At 40.0% G+C, this 18,925-nt stretch overlaps 1 protein-coding gene across 1 annotated transcript in view; it reads left to right on the top strand.

Annotated features, from left to right (window-relative positions):
* The window catches only part of Slc25a13 (solute carrier family 25 member 13), a 160,862-nt gene extending 143,021 nt beyond the window's left edge, over window positions 1-17,841 (top strand). Inside the window, exons 15-18 of the mRNA XM_042684629.1 lie at window positions 8,637-8,775; window positions 16,631-16,789; window positions 16,890-16,980; window positions 17,235-17,841. Coding sequence (XP_042540563.1) covers window positions 8,637-8,775; window positions 16,631-16,789; window positions 16,890-16,980; window positions 17,235-17,421 — 576 coding nt within the window. The 3' untranslated portion in view covers window positions 17,422-17,841. The remainder of the gene's footprint in view (window positions 1-8,636; window positions 8,776-16,630; window positions 16,790-16,889; window positions 16,981-17,234) is intronic.
* Window positions 17,842-18,925: the final 1,084 nt, after the last annotated feature.

Raw genomic sequence — 18,925 nt, forward strand, 5'->3', positions numbered from 1 at the left:
TCAAGGCATGCTGTTTTGGGGAGGAAAGGAAAAGTTGAGAGATAGTGTTTGCTCTAATTTAGGTCTTAGAGATTCAACCCTGGGCCTCATGCATACTAGGTAAGTGCTCTGTCACTGAGTTCCACCCATGGCCTGTTTGCTTTAATTTTATTGGGAAAGCCAGACCTCTCTGGAGACAGTGGAAAAAGAGTCTAAAGAATTTGAAGCATCTGAAGGTAACAAGATCAGATGTGATGATTAGCACTTTCGTGGCAAAAACAGAGACCAGATTTAGAATGGTGTATGCTGAATTGTAAGCTCATTAGAACTAATGATTATTGATTGTTTACTCCACTGGACCCTGTGCTGAAGCTGTGTAGGCTTTAAACTGTTTAATCCTATGGGACAGATATTGTTTCTTTTGAAGCTCCAAGTTATAACAGAGGAAAGATGGGTTTAGGCATTTGTATAGGTAATATACCTTGTAATTCAACTGGTAAGGCCATGTTTCAATTTCAGTGCCATCTCTCTATGAAACCTGACTTGTCACATAAAGATGTGTTGAGCCATGTAAGAGATAGTACATGTATAATGACATAGGTTTCCAGGGAGATATTCATAAGGTAGTTGTGAGGATTTAGTAAAATAACACAGGAAAGCATATAGGACAGAGGTTAGCACATAGTATACATAAAGCACAGTAGTCATTGTCTCTTATTTAGAAACTCAACTAAGGGATCCTGGCAAAAATCCTTACCTAATTGCATTTATTCTGCCCCAGACCTACATAATCTCAGATGCTGTTTGGCTAGGTATTCTGCCTTGGGCTTTGGAATAGCAAATACAAAGAAAATGTCTGGAAAAACACTGTATGTGTAGAGCAGTATCCAAAGAAATTGAGAGTGTTAAAGAAGCTGATGGGGAGAAGAGAATAAGTTCTTAGAAATATTAGCAAATAATAGTTAATATTCTACTCTTCTGTTCATTGAACAAGTATTTGTTGTGGGTGAGCTCTCCACTCAGGCTAGCATGACAAGGATATAGATGGCATCATTGCCTTCCATGTAGTCGGTGTTCACAGTACAACCTTAACCCTGGAGGTTGAACTCAAGGCCTGGATGCTGTCCCTAACCTCATTTGCTCAATGCCAGCTCTCTACCACTTGAGCCACAGCTCCACTTCTCTCTTTTGATGGTTAATTGGAGACAAGAGGCTCACAGATCTCCCTGCTTGGACAGGCTTTGAACCCTGAGCCTCAGATCTCAGCATCTAGAGTAGTTAGGATTACAGGTATGAGCCACTTTTGCCCAGGCTCCACTTTTAAACCCCAAGGGTGACCCAAAAAGAAAAGGGTATCTAACAGTAAAATTTTGTTTTCCCAGCCCAGGTCCTGAGGTCAAGCCCCGGAACCCGGGCAAATCAAAAGATGTCCAACAGTAAAATTTTGCTTCTCCAGCCCCATGCTTCAGTAGAATGTATCTTTCCTGAGATTTTCCTTTTCTTTTTTCTTGGCGGGGGGGCGGGGGGGGTGGGGTGGTGGTGGTGGTCTGGTCATGGGGCCTGAACTCTGGACCTGAGCACTGTCCCTCAGCTCTTCAGCTTAAGGCTAGCGCTCTACCACTTGAGCCACAGCGCCAACTTCCGGCTTTTTTCTTTTTGCTTATGTGGTGCTGAGGAATCGAACCCAGGGCCTCACGCATGCAAGGCAAGCGCTCTACCACTGAACCACCTTCCCAGCCCCGTTTCCTGAGATATTTTTACTAATTATTTTTGCTCTGCTATTCACTTTATTTTTCTATTAGTTTTTGACAAGTACTCAAAGATTCATTTAAGACAGAACTTTTATCTAAACTTTTAGAGTATAATTGCTTTCCTTCATGTTAAAAAGTACAGAAATGAGCCAAATTTTATGGTTTACTCTAGTAACCCTAGCTAGTTAGATGGCTGAGAATAAAAGGAGGGATGATTGAAGGCCATCCTCATCAGAAAAATTTGAAAGACCTGTTCTCAAGCAACAGTTGGGTACAGTAGCATATGTCTGCCATATCAAGCTATATGGAAGGTTAAGATTGGGTTGATTGCAGTTCTAGTAAAGTCTAGGTGGGAAAGTTAATGAGACTCCCTTTCTACTGAGGGAAGCTGGACGCAGCAGCATGAACCTAGGATCTCAGCAATGGAAAGAAACCTAATGTAAGCAGATAGAAGCTCAAGTATTATACCTGGGCAGGAAGCAAGACCCTACCTAAAAAAAAACTAGTAAAAAATAGGGCTGGATGTATGGCTCAAGTGGTAGAGCACTGACCTAGCAAGTGCCAATTTCTGCTTTCAGACACCAGCATTGCTCCATTATCCAATGATTTTTCCTAGTCTGCTGTTTACATTGTTCTCTGAATACATTTTCTAAGCAAAAGAAAAAGTGGGACCAGACATAATGGGCACACATTAATCTTAGCTACTGCGGGAAGTATAGATCAAAGGTGTGGTTAGAAGCTAGTCCCAGATAAAAAACACAAGAGGCTATCCAAAAACTATCTAAAGCATAAAAGGTTTACCTTCCTAGCAAGCAAGAGACCCCGAGTTCAAACCCTAGGGGGAAAAAGTGAAACAATGAGAGTGGTAAATGTTCTATTAAAATCATGTTACCTTAACACATTTGTATGTGTATATACTTATATGTAGGTATAATTCCTAACTACCTAATACTTTGAAGCTATATTTAAAATTTATAATTACAAAATGTTGGTCTGCTTTTAAGAGCATGGATCACACAGGAAGAAAGCAAATTAAAATTTCAAAGTCAACACTTAGGTTAGAAGTAGACTATGCAGCAAATGGTATAACTGAGTAGGGGAAGAAAAGAAAGAAAACAGGTAGAAAAAGATGATACAGCCCACCTATAGGGTTTTGACTCCCTTTAAATGATAAACACTTTTCCCTGCAGAGCAGCCTATAGTAAGTAAAACCATAAGACTGCCCGAGTGGCATTTTCTACTTGCCAGGGAAAAGACATGGGTTGCCATGATGATTTTTTTTTAGACTTACAGTGAAATTAAGGGGGGAAATACAGTGGTGTAGTAGTCTCAGGACTAGTCATTCACGTCTGATACTTGAAAGCATTTCAGTGTTTTTGCATGGTAAGTCTTCAGTTGTTCTATGGCTTAACTGGCTTTAACAGCAGTACTAGTCAGTATAATGGGTCATGGCACCAGAAATGTTTCTCAGCAAGATTCAGAAACTCGCCCTGTTCAAATCCTGGGCCCATTAGGTCTGTGCCATTCCTCTATTGGACAGGAAACACACCTTCAGGCTGTGTTACTAAGGGTTAACTGGCTTGGGGAAAACCAAGAATGCTAAGGGATCAAGACATGACATGCTGCCCTTTGTTTGTAGCTCCAGATCAAAATATACAATTATACATGCCAAATAAATTCAAAACCTGTAAGGTAGGAAAAGAGGGGTGGCTCTGACGACAGGTGCCAGAAGCATTAAATAACCTCCTCAGACAAGGTGCACCACTGTTGTCTTCAATGCTGCAGGGTCCCCCAGTCTGGCATTTTCCCCCTTGCTAGACAATGTGCATTCACTGCTGGAGTCTCTGTTAAGCCTCCGTCTCCCAGACCTGCTGGCTCCTGGTGCCCCAGCTGACACAGAGGTGCCTTTGTGAGTGTAATTACCTTTCCCTGTATTAAAAATAGTCTGTTTAGAGCCCTGTTTGCAGGTAGGGCTAGAATAAGCAAGAATTAGCATGCGTAAAGACCTGCCCTGGCCCTGACTCCTTGATCAGCACCATCCTTCAGGACTAGCTCTTTTCCTACTGTTGGATTGATTGAGCAGGTGTGATAACCATCCAAGTTGAGGAGATTTAAAAGAAAAGGCATGGGGGATAACTGTGAGCATAGAGGTATGGGGATCCTGTTGTATTTTGACAATTTCCTGTCAGGTAGAGCTGCCAGGATAAACTTTAGTGGATCATTCCAGCAACTTAGGAATTGATCCAGGGCTTCCTCAGGCTTTCAAAAAAATGTGCACACATCAAAAGGGCAGAAGAAGCAAAATGAATGATTCTTCTTTCATGATTATTCTATAGCCAGTACCTCTAAACCTGTCCCAAGTGACTGGCCAGTTGTGGGTTATGAACTTGAAGTGAATCAAGGTGAAGTTTTGAAGAAGTCTTCCTACACCTTGACTTGAGCTGTGATGAAGAATATTAGAACATAGAAATTGGAGCAGAACCAGAGCTCATAGAAGATTATTTACACATAAATTACCTGAAGATGCTTTTTTATTCATATTTGTATATTAGTAGGCCTTTTTATTTACAAAGAAAAAATAATTTTCTTTGGAGAATATTTTAGTGACTACTAAGAGATTAGAAATTTATTTTTCCTAAGAGAAATCAGGCAGTATGATCAAATTATTTGTTCAAACCAGAGAGTTGTGGTTTGCATTATTAATTCTCCTCCAAGTGACTTTACTTTGTACAAAGGAAATTGGGCGGCAGTTGGAGAGCACTGAGGGCAGGTCTGTCTGTAGATCTAGCAAGACTTCAGGCTGGAAAACGTAGACTTTTCATAGAAGCCAGAAAGATTGAAAGATGGGTTTTAAGTGGTGCACACTTTGTAATTTATTAATTTTTTAATGGCCAGAGTAATTCTTCCTGTGTTGCTGACGCAGACTATGCAGCGTTTTCCTTTTATACAAAACAGCTTGCTCAGAATGGTTGATCACTTGGTAAAAATTATACAAAGGACAAGTAGAAATCAAGTCAAACAGGTTTAGTTTCTGATGTAGGACTGGAGAATGGGTGTTCACCACCAAAGTGAAGAAATCATCAAGGAATCTGGAAGAGAAACATTTTCACCCTTGGAACTTTAAAAGGCTTTTCAACATCCTGCTTCCCTTGTTATTGTGTGGGAGCAACAGGTCAGGGATTGCCTTAGGCAGCCTTGCAAATTGGCACCTGCCTTTGTGCCTAAGACCTGGAGGAAGTACTGGGGGAAAGGAGGCCAGGGAAATTTAATAAGTCTGTAAGTTCTTCTCCAGCCTTTTGCAAAGCTAGCTCTCTGTGGGGATTGGGCTTTGATGCTGGGGTGCCGGAGAAGCGACAGCTACCTCCTGTACCTCCTGACTTAGCCAGAACAGGTTTTGTTTTGCTCTAGGGAGACACCTGAGCAGGTGCTGGGCTGCTGAACAATATAGATCCCAGGAGAGGCAGGCAGCCCTTCTGGTCCCATTTGTCTCTTGCATTTGTACTAGAGTGGGTCCTATGTAGACTTTTAAGGTTACGACCTCATTTATTCCCAAAGCTTCAAACCCACCACTTCCCTCTGATGATTTTTAACAGGTGAGAAAGGTTCTTTTGCTCATTACATGGCTACCTAGTATCAGGGGGGATGATCTTCCCAGTAGGTGTTCTTCGAAGCTCAGTAGATGGGTTCTGTGGTCCCCCCAGGCTCCTTGAAAAACTCAAATTCATTCGTATGTCCTCACTTTTCCTGTGTCCCAGGGATGCATATGTCTGATTTCCTGTCTTGTCCTCCTGTGTCTGACCTTTGAATCATATTTATGACACAAAGCATAAGCCTGGGTCACTCTCTCCCCCTTTTTCCTGCTCTGCCCTACCCCTCTGTCTCTTTCTTTCAACATTAACCTTCCAGTACAGAATGACTTTGGGGTGGGGGGGGGGCAGAGGGGCGATCATGAGGCTTGAACTCAGAGCCTGGGCACTGTCCCTGAGCTCTTGACAACCAGTTTTGCTAAGTGTTTTATAAATTAAATGAAAGCAGATAACAATTCCTGACCCCTCATTTGAATAGGCAACAGTGACCCTGGCAGATATAAAGAAAACTCAGCATAACGCTGAAAAGTCTACTATTAAAAGTTGCTCAGTAGAAAGGGTAGAGTTTAAGGTTTAAATGAATGAAGAGGTTGATATTTAAAAGATTGGTATTCTTGGCTTAGTCATCATCAAAAGAGATGCTGAATGAAGAGGTGTTATTTAAGAGATTGATGTTCCTGGCTTAATAGTCATCAAAGGAGATGCAGGAGTGATAGGTGTACCTTGATTGATCAAATATAGTGTATTTATAGCTTTACCAGGGAAGAGTTAGGTTTACTGTCAATAGGAAATTGTGGAAGTGAACTTATTACAAAGCACTGACATGGGTAAGAATCTTGGGGTCAACCATTAGGACTCTCCCCAAATCAAAGATGATGGTAACATATTTTAATCAAGTAGAAAAAAATGCAGGCAACATTATTAAAGAATGAAGAAGTGATTTAAATTGGACATGCAAAAAACAAAGCACAAACTGTACATAATAAATTTAAGAAGAAAAATGACTAATCTAGAACCACTCCAGAAGAATTCCAGTTCTGGAGTGTTTGCTAATTTTTATGTTGACTGAATGTTCCAAAACTTTCACTTTTTATTTGCAGTAGGTTTTAGCTATGGGCAGTTTAATTCTTGATACCTTTATATATTTTTCTATGATAAATACTCCACATTTTATAACCAGAGTGGGGGGATGTGTAGGGGGAGACTTAAATGGAAAGTAGTAGTACAGCAAAGAAATGAGCACACAGATTGAAATCTCACTGTAAAATGCAAACACTGGGAAATGTGCTTAAAGGTAAAAATGAATAGCTATAATAAGAAGCAAAATTTGGATGAGGAATTATACGAACCTGAAAAGTTACTCCAAATGACTTGTTTACAATGTCAGTACTCTGGTGTCAGTAATATAGTGATGGTTTTTACTATAATGATGAAGGCAGAGGTAAGGATTTAACGGACCTTTATTTAATAAATATTTCGTATCTAATTTGAATATCACCTGGACAGAGTGGATAGGATTTATAGAAAGGTGTGAAGGTAAGATAGTTTTACTATACCTCCAATATCCTAGCTTCCCGAATTATAACTTTTTAAAGACTGACTCATGAGGGGCTGGGAAGGTGGCTCAGTGGTAGAGCGCTTGCCTTGCATGCCTGAGGCCCTGGATTCGATTCCTCAGCACCACATAAGCAAAAAGAAAAAAGCCGGAAGTGGCACTGTGGCTCAAGTGGTAGAGCACAAGCCTTAAGCTGAAGAGCTGAGGGACAGCGCCCAGGCCCAGAGTTCAGGCCCCATAACCGGACCCCCCCCCCCCAAAAAAAAAAAAAGACTGACTCATGAAAGACTAGTACTACTTTCACGTAGTAACATTATGCTGTAGAACTGTTTCCCTGTGGTTGACAGTTCATGAGATGGAATATGAATACCCATATGCACAGGAAATGGAGGATATTTAAATTATCCATGGCTAAGCTTACTCAGGCATGGCCAGTGTGCCCACCAATTCTGCACACAATCCAGATTCTAAGCATTTGTTCTAGTTGGAAAGATGAGCTAAACTAGGATTAAATTTAATAGGATTAAATTTAAATTCCTATTTACCTTACTTGTATAAGACAGCTAATAAGTTAACCTTAATTAGGCAGACTTTAGTTTTCTGACCTCTATTCAGGCAATAGACTTGAATCTATAGTAGTTTCTGGGGGGGGGACAAAAAAGTAAGGGTTTATAATGAAAAAAAATCTCAGTTTGAGTCAGGAATAAAATGTATTTATCAGGAAAAAAAAACCACAGAAACAAAGTTATAATAACAGACGTGTGATATAAAGTAACTTTTAAGTGATTAGAGCCAGCATGTATCAGACACACCAGATCCAACACTCTTAGACCTTTGTTAATATCAGTAGATATAGATAGAGTTTATTTTATAGAATTTATGGTTATTAGAAATCTGTGAGAGAAATGGTATTAAATAATTAAGTGTTGAAAAGCAGTAATTTCCTTCCCATTCAGCCTATTCAAAATATAATATAGGTGTTGTGGTTTTCAGTAGAACATTTCAGTAGAATATTATTCAGTAGAACATTATATCATATTTCTGGGCACTCATCAATTCTCAGGGCCTCTGAATGGCATCTTGGCACCAAGAAGTTACTTGGTGAGGACTTTGCTGTAGGAGCTAATTGAGCTATACAGAGCTCTTATATGTGTCAGAATCACTGTAAATACTTTAAGACTTAAAGGGCAAGCATTTATTAATGTTTTATAAACCCTGGATGGTGGGTAAGTATGTGAATAAATTAAGGGGATCCAAGACTTCCTGAAAAGATATATAATTGTTTTATGTATATGTAATTTTTTTCTGGGAAAGAGTCCAACACTTTCATCAGATTTTCAAATAGTATAAAAAACGGGGCCCCTTCCTCTTTTCTAATGTGTATACGGAGGCCTCATGACTGTTCCTACCCCATCTACTATCGAGACTACCAAATCTCTTCCAAATGATAGTGACTTGCCACTAACAGGGACTTGAAAGGATATGACAGCCAGATTTTAATCAAAATTTTAATCAAAATCTGAGCATGAGAACAAAGTTCTTCCCCTCATACAGCCAAACGAATTTTATGTTTTAAAAAAAAAAGACTCTGACTTGTTATTTGAAGAATTTGGCTTCTTTTTTTACTGCTCATCTTTCAACTTGTGAGTACAAATTTGGTCTTCTCCAGGAATATTTTGTTCTGAGGTGGGTTCCAAAGAAGCTTGATCTTCTCAATGGGATATGTGTTACATGTGGTTTTTTTCTTCCTTTGCAAATGTACAGGGTGCCAAAGCATGCTTTCTGAGGGACATTCCTTTCTCGGCCATCTACTTCCCATGTTATGCTCATGTGAAGGCTTCCTTTGCAAGTGAAGATGGGCATGTTAGCCCAGGAAATCTACTCTTAGCTGGTGCCATAGCTGGTGAGTGTCCTGCATGCAGTTCTGTTGCTGCCTCCTCACCCATCCTCAGTGCCTCCACTGTCCCCAGCCCCCCACCCTCACCTCATACTACAACATGCTGATGGATCATAGCAGAATAAAGATAGGTTGGCTATAGGTTGCTTTGAACAGTAATTGACAATAAAGACTGAGAAATGACTCTTACACTGGCAATTTCAGGCGAGCTTAATTTCTGAACTCTAAAAATGGCTCATTAAATATTGGTTCCTTCTGTGGTCTTGTTAGGTGGCCAATTCAAGTTCCGTATTATTCCATAATTCCATTTCAGAGCCTAAGAATGATTCAACTAGAAATTTTTAGTTTTTAAAATTTTTGAGTACTTCTTCCCTGCAGTCCAAACAAAATATTGTATACAAACTTGTCCTAAACTTAAAACAATGGTTACTATCATTTAGATAAAAGAAATGTGGTAGAACCAGAATCGAGGGACTGATTCCAGACCCATGTTTCCTCCCAGGGTCGTGCAGTTAAAGGGATTGGGTGTGTATCCATTGAACCACAGAAATAGCTGTCTTTGCAGTGCTGTGGTGAAAATATCTACAGAAAAGGCAGGGATCAACCCCAGTGGGTGCTTTTGTGAACATTCTTGTCCTAAGACCCTTAAGGCTGGAACAATCTGGGTAGGCTCTCCAGGGGGTAGCAAACATGTATGAGTTAACAGACCCTAAGGCAGTCATGGGAAGCCTGACTCCAAATTTTTTGATACAGGTGCTTTTCTCATCTGATAAGAGGCTAGAAGCAGTTTTCAAAGAATAGCATGAGGACAAGCCCCAGCTTTGATGCTGTCTGCTTTTGCACCCCCCCGCCCCCCCCCCCACACACCCCTGGTTTATTCTTTTTTTCTCTTTTATTCTTAGTCTTTTTTTTTTCACAGCTATTGATGAAGGCCTGTGAGGCAAATTTGTTACTTCCTGTCTGCTTAGTAACCCTACTTGCATGAGAAGCTATAAGACCACAGTTGTACCTATATCAAGAAAGCAGGAACTCAAGTCTGAAATACAGGATTCCCAAAGTTATGTCTAATCTGTCTCAATTCCCTGTGCCCCACATAGGCCATTTATATTTGTATAAATTACTTGTAATTGGATAGGGCCTGATGAGAACTAAGTATCGCTTACTAGTGTGGTGTGGCATTGGGCAAGTTACTCAACTTCCCCTAAGCCTTCCTTTTCTCAGCTCTAAGTAGAGACAATACTTAGACCTACTTGCTATAAAGTGTGGTTCTGCATCTCAGAAGGACATGGAGTATCTAGTGTGGGGGATGTGTTCAATCTGCATCTAAGAGAATTTGCTTGTCAATCACTTCAAGTGTCAGTTGTGACATTAAAGATACATAGTAGGGGCTGGGAAGGTGGCTCAGTGGTAGAGTGCTTGCCTTGCATGCACGAGGCCCTGGGTTCGATTCTTCAGCACCACATAAGCAGAAAAAGCCGGAAGTGGTGCTGTGACTTGAGTGGTAGAGCACTAACCTTGAGCTGAAGAGCTGAGAGACAGTGCCCAGGCCCTGAATTCAAGCCCCAGGACTGACAAAAAAAAAAAAAAAAAGGATACATAGTAGAACTCAGATCAAGATTTAGGGCTCTTTCCTGAGCTTTGTTTCCCTTAAAGTACAAAAAATATTTAAAAAACTCTTAGAGAAAATACAAACTGGAAAGCAGTTTCATCTCTGGATAGGAATTTGTTAAAACAATTTATGCCACAAAGCTGGAGAATGTACTAGTGGGTTATTTTTCCTCCCTTATGATTTTTTCCCCTATTTTGTTTTTATGATTTTGAAAGTAACATTACTCATTGTAAAATAGTTGGAACACTTCTGGAAAGAGCAAATAAGAAAATATCCATTATTCTACTGCCAGAAGATACTATTCAGTATTCAGTATATTCTATCCTTCCCTCTTTAATGTTTTCCACAGTTCTGAGCATAGTGCACATATGGTTTGCACTTTTTCTTGTATCTTAAGCATTTTGGCCATCAGAGCAAGAGGGTTAGTGATGTGCACAAAGTGTTTCAAAGCTACTGAGGATCAGATTCATTTTCCTATGTAGAACTGTGTGACCTGCACAAGTTATTTGATCCTCTTTGGCTTAGTTCTCTTTGTTTGGGGAAAAGAACAGTCTTAGTCTTAACTGATTATTATGGGGATTAAGTGAATTAATAGATATAGAAGTCCAAAGTAAGTCCTAGTATACAATAAATATTCAGAAAGTTCAATAATACTAATTTTATTATTTCAAACTCTAAACAGTTTTAATTGCTACATAATTACATATCCCTTAATCTTAAGCATCCCTTCATTTTTTTTTCAAAAACGTATTTTCTTTATTTTTAAAAAAATTTTATTGTTAAGTAGTGGTACAAAGAGGTTACAGTTTCTTAAATCGGGATAAGAGTACAATGCATGTGGATGCTTGTCACTGTTGATGAATGTCACTCCTTTCATCGTTCTCTCCATATTCCCCTTCCCATCCCTACCTTCAAGTTACATAGTTCAGTTTTTACATAATGTACAGTGAATATCATGACAGCATTTGCTCACTCATTCTCCCTTCATTCATATGTACCTCCCTTGTTCTCTCCCCAAATAACATGTTTCGGCTTCCTGGTATTCATTTTGGTAAATAATTCATTAGTTGTTCAAAGGAGTTATATCTTTGGATGAAACTTTTAGCTAAGTGATTTTAAAAGAAAGAAAAAATCATTAGGCATAAAAGCTTTTTCTCCTGTTTACATCAGTGAAGTGAGTTTGTTGGTAAAAAGTGTGATTATAGCCAAGTACCAATGGCTTACTCATGGAATCCTAGCTACGAAGGTGGTTGAGATCCAGAAGGTCAAGGTTCAAAGCCACGAAAATCCATCTCCAATATAATGGACCAAAGCCAACTCTGAGCCAACATGCTCAGCAAGCATGAGACCCTGAGTTCAAAGCTTGTACTGCCCATGACCTCCACCACCATTACTCACTACCCCTATCAGCACCACCAGCTCTATCACCACCACCCACCATCACTTTCACCACCACCACCATCCCAAAGGTAAGAGTATGGTTGTTTGTAAGTCATTGCCAAGTTATTTTTAAAAGTTTTGGAGCCATTGGCATTCCTGTGCTAATAGAGATACTGCATCAGGGAAATGGATTATGTATATTTATCCATTTCTCCTCAGAAGGATCTAAAAATGTCAGAAAATACATTTTACAGATTCCTTATTGGTCCTAGAAAATGGTAGCATCGGCTTCACTTAGCAACACCCACAAGCAACAGCCACAATGACTTTGAAACTGGACTGGATGATATCCCAACCCAAAACATTGCCAGGAAGAAGTACTTCTCCTCTGTAAAGAAAGTGAACCTCCAAACAGTAGTGTCCCTGGGGGCTGATGGAGTGGAGACAGCATTAGGATAAACCATAAATGAGTTAAGAGAGCTGTGTGTGCTGCCACTTTGATCTAGTCTGGAGCTTTTGGCAGCACTTACTTGCTAGTTCAGGGCTATGTTATAAAGAAAGGACTCTGGGCCCGGAGAGGTAGTGTGGTGCTAAAAGAAAACAGGGCAGGTATATGACAATTGCATACCACAGGTGCAGAAAAAAAAATAAAGTAATAGCTCTTTCTCAGAGTAAAAGAACATAAATCCTTCCTTCAGAGTAATACTTTCCTCATAAGAACCATTTGGAAGGTTTCTGTTCTGCTGACCTACCCAAAGTCCCTTGCATTTTGGGGACTATCTTATTCAAGAGAAAAACCTATGGGGAAAGCAGACCTGGATTATGGTACACGCCATCCTCAGCCACATGCTATGTACAAATCTGCCTGCCCTTTGAACGTGAATATCAGTAGAGTTGGAAGTCTGCAGACAGGAAAGAGCAGCAAGTTTAGTAAACTGAAGAATTGCACAGGAAATCAACAATTCAGGAAACAGAAGAGACCTTTAAAGAGCTGTAATTAAGATCCTCAAAGAGATTTGAAAGGAATAAGTTAGGTAGGGTTTTTTTTTAATTAATGAAAAGATTGCCAAAATTAAGAATCTAGAAATGATTCTGAATGATACAGTGGTTATGATCAAAGACCACGGTAGGCATTGCACAGTGGCACGTTTGTCTAACCCTCCGAGCATTTAGGAGACTGAGACAGGAAGATCTTAAGTTAAAGGACAGCCTAGGCTACATAGCAAAGCTGTCTAAAAAGAAAAACCTAAGTTAGACATCTGGAAAAAAAAAACAAAAAACCTCTAGAATGTGGTACAAAAATACAGAGATGGAAAAAGATTAATGCAGGAAGTCTAACCTCTACTTAATAGGAGTGCCCCGGGGAGGAGGAATAAGGTGAGAAGCAGAGAAGACAAGTTAGTAAGGAAGATAGGCCTTTCCTCATCTGCAGTGTAAGATACTGTCAAACCACCAATGTCTGGAACTGTGATTATGTTCCCAGGCACAGCAGCATTCAGGAGTGAAGCAAAGCTTAGTTTCTCACATGCAGAGACCCACAGATTGCTTCACTGATATTCTCTGCAGCAAAGTGAGAAATGGATTTAAGAACAATGTGGGGTACTTGAAACAGAGTCAATAAAAATTAAATTTGTGAAGAGGTCTAAATTATATGCATTTACTATACAAGAAGGGTTATTGGGAGACACATAAAGAAGAGAGGACAGAAGTACTTTAACTTAGTTTGCTGGAGGAAAGTACCAATGCTGACGAATTGTACACTTTGTAATGATACTTGTACCACCTATGCATGAACTATTTAAACAGGTATGTCTTTGAAAAGGGAAATAAGTCAAAAGAGAAATAAGTAGTAGCGGAGAAAATGGAAAAGTTTGGAAATAAAACCTATAGCCACAGTAAGTATGAATGGATTCAATGCCTCTGTAAACCAATGCAGTAGATAGTTTTTGAGAGGAAATCTTATGAAATGTGGGGAAATCATGACATAAAATGAAAGCAAGTGGATTTAAAGATGCATGCCAACACTAAATGAGCATAGGAATATTCATGTCAGACCAAGAGGAATTTAGAGATTAAAATAGCATACAGAGCCAGGCACTGGTGGCTCATGCCTGTAATCCTAGCTACCGGGAGGATGAGATCTGAGGATCATGGTTTGAAGCCAGCCTGGGCAGGAAAGTCGGTAAGACTCTTACCTCCAATTAACCACCAGAAACCTAGAAATGGCATTATGGCTCAAGTGGTAGAGCTAGCTCGCCTTGAGCTGAAGAGCTCAGGGACAGCATCCAGGCCCAGAGTTCAAGCCCCATGACCAACAATAGCAACAAGACAAAAAGCTACAAGTGGTAGAATGTAACTAAAGAGGTAAAGTACCAGTCTTGAGAAAAAGCTAAGGGAAGCCCGCAAGTCCTGAGTTCAAGCCCCAGTACCAGCACATAAAAACAAAACAAAATAAAATAGCATTCAGTGGCATAGAGGCTTTTATGAATAGTGATAAAATTCTTTGTCAACCTCTGATGATGGTTGGTATATTAAAAGTTCTCAGTTTCAAAGGTTGAAGAAAACATGAAATTTTTCTCCTTCCTATGGGAACTTCAGCCCACTGCCCTTATTTAGAAACTGACATAAATAAGGACACAGAGGAGATTCGGAAAACAAGCTTTCTCCTAAAAGAATGTTATACTAACCTTTAAACTGTAAGTAGAGAAAAATCACATTCCTTATGAATACTTACGAAAAGAATCCAGACCCAAAGCTTGATTTTTGCAGTCACATTTTCTTTCCATTGTGAATGGTACTCTGTCCTCCCAGTTGCTGACCCCTTGAAGATACACTATGGTTTTTATTGTCTGAGGTGCCCCTTGAATTGTTCCTGTCACAGCTGTAGTGGGTGGCCACCAAGGATGCACCTTAGTCTCAGCCCTTCCTAATAAGCAGGCTACTAGTGCTCTTCCTGTCTTCTAGTCATCCTCCTCTTTATTTCCACATGCTGTGGGAGCAGACAAAACTGAGGCCACTTCATGAATGTACCCTTAGCCCTTGGAATCTGGGAAAACCAGGCAGATTGACTTAGGGACTTAGTCAACTCTAACCTGGTATCAGCAGCTCTGGTAAGCAAGCTCTTTCTCGTATCTGCCGCTCTGCCAGCCTTGCTTTGAAGCTGCCTCCTGCAGGTCTCCAGATTCATTTAATAAATCCCTATACCAGAAACGTCTTCTCTACAGAGATGTTCACAATTGCTCCTAGGCCCCTAGGAGTCATGGAAGCAGAGAATGACGTGTGTTGTATTCAGGTTGTCATATTCCAACATCCTTCCAACAACACTAAACCCTTTTGTCAGACAACTACTCTATACATTCTGCACACCATTTCTGTTCCAGTAGTAGTATCTGGTCTCCCTGCTGCCCCTTCACCAACACTGCTCTCTCTACTGGATAAGGACTGTTTATCAAGAGTACCACAGTGGAAAGACAGCTCTTTATCCACTTTCTTGCTCAGATGTGTTTCCCAGTTACACTTAGACATGCCTGCCCACCATTGTGTGAAGGATTGTATTGCATGTGGAAAGCTGACTGCCTGCTAAACTCTTTTTAAACCAGGAAGCGAAACAAAATCGGTGGTGTGAACACAGTGGGTTTCTAAGCATTTTTCGTGTTTCCTTCCATTATGTCGGAGAATAAATTCTTGGCTCCAAGTTAAAATAATGCCTCCAAGCTAATAGGAAACTCAGTGTGACTTACCCAGTGAAGTATTGAATATAAAGTGAGTTTTTTCACATGTAAAATTGTAGAGCATTTTATAACAACTGTTACTTAAAATTAGTGTTTGAGGAGCTGAGTAAAGATGGGAGAAAAGAGATTGTTTTAGTAATGTAAAGACAAGCATGTAGAATGTAGATTCACGCATGCTCACACTCACACTGTAACTTTTAAGCTGTCTGTTAGAAGGATGAGATGTAGTTGTGAGCCAGACCATGCTGGTTTGGACAGAAAGTCTTACAGAATTATTAAGCCTTAAAAAAAGCAAGGGAGATTTATGCATCTGCATTTGACCAATTTGGTTTGGAATAGATTCATAATGGAAAAGTAATAAAACCGTAAGAGACAGTGTCTTCTGAGTATAGTCTCACTTTTAAAAAATCTAAACATGGTTGTCCCATTTTGGGTAAAAATGACTGTAGAAAAAAATTACCCATTGGCAATTTGGGGAGGGATTATTGTTGCTGATTCCTTTTCATTGATTATCAGCCAGGGTAAATTTTAAGCCTCTGTCAAATGTTTTTCTAGAGACATCAGTCTTTGGAGAAAGTAAACCTAAAATATTATATGTGTGTGTGCGCGCGCACACACACAGTGTTTGCTTAGCTATCAGAACAGTATTTTTCTGGTGTAACAGAGAGGTTAGGTTTGGAGGGTAAGTGGGTGAATGTGTGAGAGAAGGCACCTCCCGTGACTGCCAGCAGCCAGAAAACCATGAAGAGGAAACACATAATAAGTTTCACCTCTAAAAAATCAGACCTAATAACTTCGTGAGGTTCTGATTTCAACAGGAAAGCAAAAAACATTTTTGAAAAACCACTTTCCCCATTTGTTCCCAACCACTTGAAGTAGCGTTCCTGGTGAATAGTTGCTTAAAATTACTTAGGTATTTAAGAATAGAAACCGAACAAATGATGGCTTTGGATAGAGGGAGCAGGGGAAAGGGTGGGGGGCAGAAGCTGTCATATCTGAGCTTCCCAACGAGGACAGCAAAATAGGCCTTTTATTGTGCTGGCTTCTTAACTTTCTTTCCACGGCCAGCAGTTCAAAGCACAGTTATTTTTATATAGTGAGAATGTGACCAGACTGAGATGGTGCTGTCTCTCTCCTACAGGTATGCCTGCAGCATCTTTAGTGACCCCTGCTGATGTTATCAAGACTAGATTACAGGTGGCTGCTCGGGCTGGCCAAACCACTTACAGCGGAGTGATAGACTGCTTCAGAAAGATACTACGGGAAGAGGGTCAAAAAGCTTTGTGGAAAGGAGCTGGTGGTATGGAAATAATCGGTTCTTAACTAGCCCTTTGGTATCAGGTAAATTTTAAAAAAAGAAAAATCTAATGATATCCATAATTCCCCTTTTGTTTTCAAAGCTCGTGTATTCCGATCCTCACCGCAGTTTGGTGTCACTTTGCTGACTTATGAACTGCTACAGCAATGGTTCTACATTGATTTTGGAGGAGTGTAAGTATCTTGTGAAATCTGCTGCTAAGTTTCAGCTGTTTCTGACACTCGGCTCTCTTTGCGGCAAGAACATTAGTGTAGACCCTGTGGGGAAACGGAAAAGACTTAGGAAGGAAAATGTTTACAAGATTATTTCAGAGCATACTGCTGACATACAGCTCCTTTACCTTAAATATTTTAACAGGTTTTAAATGTTATTTTATACCAAGTTTAGGAACCCACAGATTCTTACTTGATTTGCTCTCTATTCTTAGAAAACCTGTGGGATCTGAGCCCGTTCCCAAATCCAGGATCACACTACCTGCCCCAAATCCTGATCATGTTGGGGGTTACAGACTGGCAGTTGCAACATTCGCTGGGATTGAAAACAAGTTTGGACTCTACCTACCTCTCTTCAAGCCATCCACGTCTACCTCAGAAGTGACCAGTGGAGACCCCTAGGCAGACTGATGTAGGATGCAGCCTCCAGTAGTGTTGGTACTGCAGGAAGAAGAACGCAACTTGTGCTGAAGCAAAGCTTCACACTTTTCCTTTCTATTTCCTGCTAAAATTCAGGTCAAAGCTTTTTATAAAGTGAAATCATTTATTCCCTATGTGTTTTCTTAACCAGATCATTATGGAATTATTCTTAATTATTCTTTGGACCTCTCCCCATGGGTCTATGTTTATATCTTTCATGTGCTGGGAGATTTGGTCAATACTAATATAATTTCAGGGAAGGGACAAGGCTCATTAGAAATTAGGGCTCCCCTTCTTGGACTAGAATTACAATCCCAAAGAGACTACCAAAGGGTAGTCGAGAGGGTAAAGTGTTCTGTATGTGTTAAAACTGTTAGGAAACTGGGTCCATATTTATAAAAATGAAAAGCATTGAAAGGAACACACACACATACACACACACACACACAGATATCAGTAATAGCCAGCCTGGATTCACATTTTAAACATACAGAAATTTTTGTCTCTGGATTATATTATGAGGCTTTTATGTGAAACATGTTTCTTTGTAATGCAAACCACATTGGAGATGTTTAGTAATCATATTCCGTTACTGGTATCAAGACTACGAGGGAAAAGTTCTTGCAGTGTAAGGAAGTGCTTTTGGCATTTTTATTATGTAGACAGAGAAGCTGAGACACAGTCTCTCTCTTAGATGTTCTAATTTTTGATAACTACTGTTACGTTGCACATGTACCGATTACTGCCAATCTCAATAAACACTGTAAAAAAAAATACAGGAACCCTATTGCCCCTACTGGCCCTACTCCTCTCCTGACACCACCTCCGTAATTGGCACCCATTTGCTTTTAAGATCCACTTTGTCTTGAATCATGTAAGACAAATAAACTCTAAGGTTTTATTTAATTTGTGGTGCCTTGCATAATGGTCAGAGGCTCATGTATTTTGAAAGCGGAAATAAACTATTTTTCAAGCTATTGAATTGTTTCCTGCTATTCAGTTGTCATAAATGGAGCATTATGCATGTCAGGATTTGGGGGAGATTGTATTCATATTGGTGTGATCATTCGCAGTATTATATAACCATCATTTTATGGTTCAGAATAATTAGAAACTACATTTGATCCTAGATAAGCAAAGCAATAGTGAGTGAACACTTATTCTAGCCATCTCTAGCACTATGGACATGATGATTAACATCATAGAAATTTTCAGTACGTGTTGGACATGAAAACTAGTATAAAAAGGTATCACTAAGTTATAGGGTTGGAGTCAATACCATCTACAAATCTTCCACCAGTTGAGTTTGCTTATGTTCAAGTGTTATCTTCACCAGAAATGGGACAGGTATCTAATTCCAACTCTCCCTCACTCTCCCTCGCTCACTCTCTCTCCCTCCCTCCCTTCCTCTCTCTCTCTCTCTCTCTCTCCCTCTCTCCCTTTCTCCCTCTCTTCCTTCCTCTCTCTCTCCCTTTCTCTATTTCTC

Source organism: Dipodomys spectabilis, unplaced genomic scaffold (assembly GCF_019054845.1).
Source record: "Dipodomys spectabilis isolate Male_0828 unplaced genomic scaffold, ASM1905484v1 ptg000089l, whole genome shotgun sequence".
Classification (NCBI taxonomy): Eukaryota; Metazoa; Chordata; class Mammalia; order Rodentia; family Heteromyidae; genus Dipodomys; species Dipodomys spectabilis.